General features: G+C 39.6%; 1 protein-coding gene across 2 annotated transcripts in view; it reads left to right on the top strand.

Moving 5' to 3' along the window:
- The first annotated feature begins 2083 nt into the window (after positions 1-2083).
- The window catches only part of LOC106590054 (cadherin-10), a 47112-nt gene continuing 39394 nt past the window's right edge, over positions 2084-9801 (top strand). For both annotated transcript variants that reach the window (XM_014180562.3, XM_014180565.3), the window contains exons 1-2: positions 2084-2470; positions 9322-9674. In XM_014180562.3, coding sequence (XP_014036037.1) covers positions 9459-9674 — 216 coding nt within the window. In that variant the 5' untranslated portion in view covers positions 2084-2470; positions 9322-9458. The remainder of the gene's footprint in view (positions 2471-9321; positions 9675-9801) is intronic.

The following is a 9801-nucleotide window of genomic DNA, read 5'->3' as shown; positions in this document are numbered from 1 at the left end:
TTATCACGCCCTCTCTCACTCTCATTCTCTCTCAATCTCTCTCACTCTCTCTTTCTCTGTACTCAGAATCAAACACCCCTGTGATATATTAACTCTCTCCATTTCCCTCAACTGAATTAAAATGCTATATCACTTTCAAAAGGCAGGGAATTGTGGAAGAGCTATATTGATATGCATCCAAGATGAAGCACATAATGAAAATATATGACAGAGTGCTGCCTGCCTGGACGAACTGCCTGAGCACACGCGCTCAATTTCACTGCAGTCCGGTTGGCCAAGTCACCCAGGTAGACGAGAGAGCAATGAAGATGGAGTTGGAGAACCCCCCCCAAGTGGGTGATTTACAAGTTATGGCTTTTCTCTCCTTCATTCCACTGTCATTGAAAGGACATTAGATAGGGGCTTGAGACATCAAACATCATAGAGGAGCTGGACTGTTCAGGACAACCTAGCTTAGACTCGCGTGCCTCCTCTCTACAGAGCTGCTTTTCTCCCTGCAGTCACATGGAGTTCATTCTGTGCCTTCCAGGAGTCCTACCCTCTACAGCCTCCTAAAGCTTACTACAAGCTCTACGCATAAGCAACATTTGGAGTGTTGCAAAGTCGTTTTTCGTCACAAAAGGGGCGGCTCCTTGTAATACGCTCCGACATTCAACATAGTTTTTTACTACCTGAAAATGTAGACCATTTAAAAGAATTATCAATGTATTTTATTTAGAAGTAATAACTAATGATTACAGGCTATTGTGAAATGGTAGAACCTATTATAGCCAGATAGCTAGCCATGTGCTTTTTTACTCCATGACCAAAACATGATGATGTTCTATTTTTATTTTAATATGGGAATAAATATACAAGCAGCATATCAAACTGGGATAAGTTTACATTTGAGTCATTTAGCAGACACTCTTATCCAGAGCAACTTACAGTAGTGAATACATACATTTCATGCATTCTTTTTCTTTTTTTCTTTTTGTACTGGCCCCCCGTGGGAATCAAACCCACAACCCTGGCGTTGCACACACCATGCTGGCGTTGCAAACACCATGCTCTACCAACTGAGCCACAGGGAACTGATAATATTTTAGGTTACACCGATAAAGTATAAGAATATTTGCCACAGCATATTTCTTTCATTATAAATCTGATTATTTCACATGGAGATGTGGGAAGCTAAAAAGGCTAGCTAACTTGCTATGTTTTTAGCCAAGCTGCTCGTTACTAGTAGCAAGGGAAGGCGACTCTTTTTTAAATACATTTTTTTAAATCTTTGCTATTGTCCCCTTGTGAATGTGAATGTGACCGGCGAGGATGTCATGTTACCAAAAAGTGTCCGCTACTCAAAAAATCCCACTCACGCATGTAGATCAACAGAGTGAAGCTCGATGTCCGCACGTGAGCAGATATCTAATTAGTATAATGAAAAATCCCCATCAAAAGCTGTTTGTTAAAGCTAGAGATATGTTTTTTTTTTGCATGGGCTGCATCTCAATCTACCGCATCCACCAATGACGGCCTTCCGCATCTGCGGTGGAATGTTGCAAAAAATCTGTCTTCTCACGAAAACCTCTGTAGCGTCTGAATCGTTTGGGCTATACACTAATATGACCCCTCCATTGAAAAGTGAGACTTGACCAAGTATGTGTCGGTTGTTTTGCTCTAGGATGCCCACAAGCCTCATCTGAAGCTAGTCTAGTTTCTTTCTTATATCACTAAGATATAGGACAGACCGTTCAAAAAAAACTTCCTTTTGATAAATGTTTTGTCTGTGTTGCCATGTATGAATATGTGATTCAATAGTGGACCCCCTCGAAAGGCATAAACTTTACCTCCCCCGTCCTCAATTTCACTGCTGCTTTAGTCAACTGCTGCTTCTCACTGTGAGTAAGGGCACTCTCTTTTCTTCCTTATCCTTTTCCCCTCTGCTTCCTTTTCATTTCTTTCTCTTTTTTTTCTCTCCCTTGCCCTCTCTTTCTTTATCGCAAACTTGAGAATGGCAGCCAATCAGAAGCAGTCCCCTTTGCTACAGCCTCCCTGACATCCACAGCGAGAAGTGGTGCAGCGAGAGAGAAAGAGAGTGAGGGAGGGAGAGAGTCAGAGTGAGAGAGAGCGATAGATGGACAGAGAGAAGGAGAGAAGGAAAGAGAAAAAAGAGAGAGAGGCAGGAAGAGAGAGGTTAGAAAGAAAGAGGGTGGGGGAAGAAGATCAAATGTGAGGCAGGAGGTGGAGCAAGAGAGGGAGGTAGAGGGAGAAGAGCATAGAGAGAGAAAGAGGAAGCAGGCAGTAGGCTCACACAAACACTAACACACACACTAGCGCTCGCAGCACTGTTCAGTCTTGGATGTAAGTGCAGCTGAGAGGAGATAGAATAAGTGCCACCGCTAAGCACTGCTACGTGAGGAGTGGGGAGACAGTACCATGACACTCAGAAACACAGATGGACAATACTACTAAACTGTGAATAACAAAGGTAAGGTTCTGTTTTTTTGTTTTCTATTCTCTGTTTTGCAGGATTTTTTATATCTAATCTCTGGTGTTATATCAAATCTCTCATCTCCATCTCTGCAGTCTTAGTAAACTTCAAAATAAAAAGTGCTAGATGAAGGGCAGTAGCTACACGTAGGATATTAATTTGAGCCAGTTTGCTACAGCAGGCAAATAATCCTGCAGCAACAGGAAATGTGAATTATTATTTGGATTATAATTCATTAACATTTTTGTAGGGGTTCATACATGGGTTGATACATTTTTTGTAACAGAAAATCAAGCCTGAAATGTCAAAGTGTAAATTACAAAGTGGACATTACTTTAGAAGCCTTTTTAAACCTTAAATACACTACAGGTTTTACATTTCCTACCAAATTAAGATTCTACATCTGTAAATGCATTCAGATACTTTCTTAAACAAAATAGGATGGACACAGTGCTCATGCTACAGATTTACAGATGTGAAGGGCAGTAACTACATGAATGCAGAGACTTTTCATAAAAACAAACTAGGACTGGCACAGTGCTCGTACAGTGGAATTACAGATGTTGAATGGCAGTACCTACATACAGGTAACTGCCAAAATAAAAGAAACACCAACACAACGTGTCTTAATAGGGCGTTGGGCCACCACAAGCCACCAGAACAGATCTCTTCTTCTAACCATGGTAGCCAAAACAATGGTCAACTGGGAATTTTTATACATGACCCTAAGCATGATGGGATGTTAATTACTTAATTGACTCTGGAACCACACATGTGTGAAAGCACCTACTTCAATATACTTATATATGTATCCCTCATTTACTCAAGTTTTATTATTTTCGGCAGTAACCTGTAAATTTAGAGACTTCCTAGACAAAATAGGACTAGCATTGTGCTAGCTCATATGACAGATTTACAGATTCCTCCAGTGTATCACTCGGATTAAATGTTTCATGACCGGCCTCACACGCTTCCAATAAGCTAACTCATATTCAGACTTTTATGTCAGCTACAAGAGTGATTTGTGTGTGTGTGTGCTAGCAATGGCAAAACCTTACATGTAATTAAGTGTGAGCAGGCTTGATGGTGAGGCACTGCACTACTGCTCCTATCTCAGCTCAGATGCATGGAAGGGTGAAAGAGTTCATTGTGGGGTTTTGAGCACTGCAATAAGAGGGGCAATGAGTATGTTAGGATGTTTATGTTCTATGTACCCTACAGCACAGAACTAATCTCTCTGTCCCTCTCTCTCACTCCATCCCCATGTCTCTGTCTCTATCTTTCTCTACATCTCTGCATCCCTCTGTCTCTTTCTCTCTCTCCTTGTCTTTCTTCCTCTCCCTATCCGCTGTTGTGTGCTATGGGGCTTGATAGAGACAGCCTTACAGACACACATGTGATTTATAAGGGTACAGTTTGTACTGGGTCATTTGGGTAATGCCATTATTGTTTAACACAAATTAACCACTAACATTTTCATGAATTATTATTGTCAGATATGTAATGGCCTTTCAGCGTTCGAATGAATAATAGCAAAACCCTGTATCCCTCCCACACAGACACTGCATGGTTCTCTATCTCTCTCCCAAACACTCAACCAAAGCTTTCAACAGGCTCAAATTGAAACATGACAGACCGAACTCTAAATGAACATGTTGGATATATATAGGAAAATCTGGAAAAAAATCACATGCGGATCAGAAGGGTTGTCATTGTTATAAAATGCTTGGATCAGGCAACAAAGTAAATTTTGTGTAGTGGGGCTCATCTAAAACACATAATACAAAATATAATCAATGAACTGACATGGACTGCAAAATAAATTGTGAATGAAATTGTAAGCTTTCTGTTCAGTTTTAGTGCATCAAAATTACACCACTAACTCTAAGTGACAATTTATGCAATAGGAAGGATTTTGTCGGTTCATGGCCTCACACATTGTATAGGTCGACCTCCTTTTGGACCAGTTTTCAAGGTACAAAGTGAAGACAGCATTTCAAAATTGCATTTCAAAATTGCAGCAGGTTCTGTAAAGAGTTGTCAAGCCTTGCCAGAGACTGCAGCCAGGATGCTAGCGATGTTGGAAAGGTCTAGGGCTCCACCAAGTGGACACTTTTTTTCAGGTCTGCTGCTTTTTCACAGCTGCATCACCGCCCCTACTGTAGTAGCACTTAGGCTCTGTGGTGGTCTGTCAATTGTGTAGTCTGTCAGTGTGCAATCAGTAGCTAAAGCCACTCAATCCGTCAATCACAAAACAGGCATTTATAGTCCTTGACCTCATTGCACCACAACTGCCTTAATCTCAAGTGCACAGTTTTGTTAAAAGAAGAACCACAAATTGTTTTGGGCAAATACGTATTCAAGCCATCGCTCCGTCTTGCTAAGATAGGTCTATCCACAGGGACATCACATGAACCAAATATAGTCCATGATGTATTTGGTCATATTTTGGTAGAATGTAACATAAATAAGACATTCTCAAACTGTGGGACGTAGACCACTGGTGGTCTGTAAGAGTTTGCTGATTGCAGAGCAAGATTTGTGTGTGCGACTGAAGTTTGATTATTGTAGAAGAGTATGTGGGCATCAGTGGCCTATATATATATATATATATATATATATATATATATATATATATATATATATATATATATATATATATATATATATATATATAAAACACTCCATTATAAGAGATGCTTAGCGAGCAATCGGCAGTGTATTGCTAAATGGAATGGTCTTAGCTGGTCTCAGGGTGGTTATTTATTCCATATTAAGGCTACTGTTGCAGATAGGTTTTGAATCTCAGGAGAAATGCACCCAGAATACTCATACAGTATAAAGGGCGAGAGCAATTCCACTGACCGTGTCTGTTAGGAGTCTAAACACTCCCAACCTATTCAACACTGTGTGTGTTCATAAAGGTCATATTCAAAGGACAGACAAATGGTTGATAACCATATAAGCCTTCATAGAAATAGTGTTTATTCCACTAGCTTTTGCCAGAATGGACAACCATAAATTGCCAAACGCTCTACTCAAAGACTTAACTTTTAAGAGCATATTTAATGATTTGTTCTTTCATGCATCTGTCTGTTTGCATGCCAAGCCTCCCAAGCTTCCTATCACCTAATATAATCATAAACAACATATTTAATATACTGTAGGCATTTAATTGACTAATCAAATCAAGATGATTCAGTGAGAGGAGTTATAGCATCTGGTCAAGAAATCCAGTCAGTACGCTCTGCTCAGGGTGTGGAGGAATTTTAAAAAGACACACTGGCCTAATGCTTAATAGACATGGTGCATCAAAGATTAATATCCAGAATGCTATTAAAACTCAAGGACAGCCTTGAATGATAATTAGAAAATGCAATCACAGGAATCAGACCAAATTAATTGCCAGCCAATGTTTCCCGATTTCCGGGGTTCTGCGCCTGCCATGCTGCCTGTCATACTCATGGCAAAGCCTGGGCACGTAGTGAAGTGATAACAGCACATCATCATCAGCTTATGGCTTACTGGCACCCCACGACTTCCCCCAATCATCGTGGCTTCATTCTGTATCTTCTATCTGGTGGTAGGGAGAGTGACACCTACAGTTGATATCACATTTTCTTGGCTCATACAGTACATGTTGTTAAGTGTACTGTATGTTTTGTGAAAATGATTACTTTGTCCTCATGTAGTGCACATTTTTATTAAATTAGTGATCGTTTTATGTTCCTGTACTTTAACAAGGTTAAACATCTGGGAAACTGCTAGACCGGGGTCTTGCTGACTGAAAATGAACTTTAATGGTTTAGTTCCATTTTATATTTTGAAGGCTTGACCTTGGATGACAGCTGAGACCATACCAGTTTTCCCAATCACAACTGTCTCTCTCTGTTACTGTCCTAACCTTTTAACATTTGGATATAAGCCATAACCTGCCTGTTTGAGAGTCACGGTTTGATTCAGTATAGGCATTAGCCTTAATGGCATGAATTACATTCCACAGTGCTCTTTAAGACTGATGGAATGAATAATGTTTATTTTGAGATCTCATTAGCTGAATTATTTGATATGCATTCATGGGATAATATTAATTTACATGTGGCGGTGCTTCAGTTTCATCAATGGAACCTTACTAATTTGGCTACAAACAAGGTCCTTTGTTCGTTCAATTTTTTTTATTGATTGTTGAACAAAAGCAGAGAAATGATCAAATATGGTCCTTGCTTGTTCAAGGCCCCTCGTGAGTTACACAATGAATGCTTGTGATGGCGCTGGTACTATGGCCTTTCCACCAGCTTCACACTAAATGGCCTCTTTTATAAAAGGAGGACAAGATTTATTAGGATTAACTTTCCAAAGTCCATAAATTATGCATGCATCCGCAAATTACCTATCAAGGCTGGCCCTGGTGGGGATTCTGCTTCATCTAGGTACTATAGACTAGTTAGCTGACAATGTCACAAAGACGATGTGTGCGCTTCGAGGGAGCAGAGGTCTGTGTTATTTATGATTCTGGGTGGCCAGACACCTAACAACAATGACAAGAAGCTGCCATGTCGGGATTCGTAGGTGGCTCGTTGTTTCTTGTTATGATACCATGTCTTTCTAGTTTTGATGTGTTTCAACTCTTGTCACGTCTATGCTTATACAGTATGGCTAAAATTAACAATATGTTTGAAAGACAACAAGTGCTCATTGTGCGAATGTATTTATTATTTCAATAAAGATTTGGAGAGCAAATAAAGTGTACATGTTGTCAATAATCCTTTGATTCTAAGCCAACCCAGCCTCTTTGCTACACGGTTGCGCACTCATCGGTTTTGTTGCTAAACAACCCACTGTCTACATAGCACGTGTCATGGAGTCAATAATACAATGGCTACCTTTAGAAGCCAAGGTTTGGCTGCCAGCAAGCCCAGTAGATATAGCTTTGTCAGTGGTCAGTCACCATGTATCAATACACAGGAAGATGGCTAGCTTAAGTTGAACTTGAACCAGGCTAGGAAAACTGTGGTTGAGTTAGCTATCTAGCTAAGTAGCTAGCAAGCTAGCTAACTTCCTTCAATTTGATTCTAGCCTGGCGGTATTTTAATTCACTTTGTCAATACCTATTGTTTCATTTCACAACTGGCTAGCAAAATAAAACTAATGATGAAAACAGAAAATAGCTGTTACTAAACTGTATTACTTACTACTACTCTATTAGTAATCAAATCTACAAAAACAATTGATCAATGTATTACATTTTAATGTTTTATTGTAAGGGAAATTAAAATAGGCTAGGCAACGTGTTGCAGTAGGCCTTTGTAGAATAATACAAAACATATCCTTGACTGTAACCAAAAACAAATGACTCTTGTTTTTATATCTTTCATAGATATATTTTCACAAATATGTATTTATGAAATTCATCCTTATGCACTATTTATCAAGCATTGGTACTTATGTTTATATCAGGAATCAAGGTAAGACCCAAGTGCAGACTTTCTGAAAAAGAGAGACAAAAAAAACAGGAACAGAGACAAATGCTGGTTGACTTGAACAAACAAGACAAACTGGCCCAGACAGACAGAAAACACATGTATAAATACCCAGAGGATAAGTGGGGAAGATGGGCGACACCTGGAGGGGGTGGAGACAAGCACAAGGACAGGTGGAACAGATCAGGGTGTGACAGTTTATGGCAAATCATTTGACTTGCACGCCTTGAGGGTAAATATTATTCTGGACTGCATTATTTACCAGACTGTATTACTCTATTACCAATCAAATCTACAAATCAAATTGATCAAATCTGCTACAAGTTTGGCTACCAGCAAGTTTAAGCTAGTTTAAGAGAGCTAATCCTAGGTAAAATGTATGACTCTTTCAGATGCCGATTGGAACTATAATTCCTTTACTAAAAGCTCTATTCAATCTGTATCACTGAAGCATTACAGACTGCACTATAGACATTTTAAAGGTAAATTCTGATTGGGTCAACATATGCACCGTTTACCTTGAATGCAGTCTCCGCCAATGCGGGAGCATTGCCTTTAGCTGAACTTAAATGTCGTAACGCTGGACATATGCAAAATGGATTGAATATAGCCCAAGAAAATTAATGAACGCATTTAAGGAAGTTTCTAATTCCATATAATTCATAATTGTCCCCCATGATGAAATTGGGCAGGGAACTGTGGATCTGTCTCCATCTGTCCGTCCGTTCGTACATTAGTCACACGCGATATTTCAGATGGCACTGGCCCGATTTTGACGAAGTTTGGGTGAATGATGAGAGCTGGCATTTACAAAATTACACTGATTGGGCCAAGGCGGGAGCTATAGTAATTAACAAAAATGTGTTAGTCACACGCAATCTCAATTGACCCAAGGGGTGGGGAGGCGACATGTTTATGTTGCCTGTTTTTTTCTCTTGGAAGATTAAACAGTAGCAATGTACAACACTGGCGACACTAAAGAGCTTTGAAACCAATTATCTCTTGATACAGATAAAATGTCTTAATATGAGCCAGTTTGCTAGAGCAGGAAAATTATCCTGCAACAACGAATGTGAATTATTATGTGGATTATAATTAATGTACATGTTTGGAAGTCTGTCATTTCAAATTGGAAATTACAAACTTCAGAAGCCTTTTTAAACCTCAAATGCACTACACATGTTTTATTTAATGCATTGCAGGAAAGTTCTCCTGCAACGGGTGATCAAATTAAGATCCTACATCTGTATTAGACACAATCAGACAATATGACCATTGGGGGGGATATTGAAAACCAATATGACTGCCTCAAGTCAATATCCTGCTTGTGTTATCTCTCTAATTTATCCATGTTCTTCTTCTTCACAGGGATCAATAAGGGATCAAAGGGAAGAAGACTACAATGCCTGATTTGGTTACATTTCATTCCAGCGTGCATCCTACCAGAAGGCTATTACCATAACTCATTAGTCATACAGAATTATTTCCCCGTGTGATTGGATACCATGATAACCAATCACTTCCTGGGTCTACTGATGCTCTCCATCCTGCAGCCAATCAATGCCCTGCCTGTGGCACCTGGAAATACTGTGAATCTCTTGGGAACATTGCAGGAGAAGGATGATGGAAAGATACTCCAGCGCTCCAAACGAGGATGGATGTGGAATCAATTCTTTCTTCTGGAGGAGTACACAGGGAATGACAACCAGTATGTTGGCAAGGTAAGGCTTTTGTGCACCATTTTTATGGGACATTCTTTGTATGCTGCCTTGAGGTGATCGATTATGTCAAAGTACACTTAGTCAAAACGATTGTTCCTGTTGTACGTGACATAACTTTCACTAGTTT

Source organism: Salmo salar, chromosome 29 (genome assembly GCF_965601325.2).
Source record: "Salmo salar chromosome 29, fSalSal1, whole genome shotgun sequence".
NCBI classification, from domain to species: Eukaryota; Metazoa; Chordata; class Actinopteri; order Salmoniformes; family Salmonidae; genus Salmo; species Salmo salar.
This window is presented reverse-complemented; position numbering and strand designations above follow the sequence as displayed.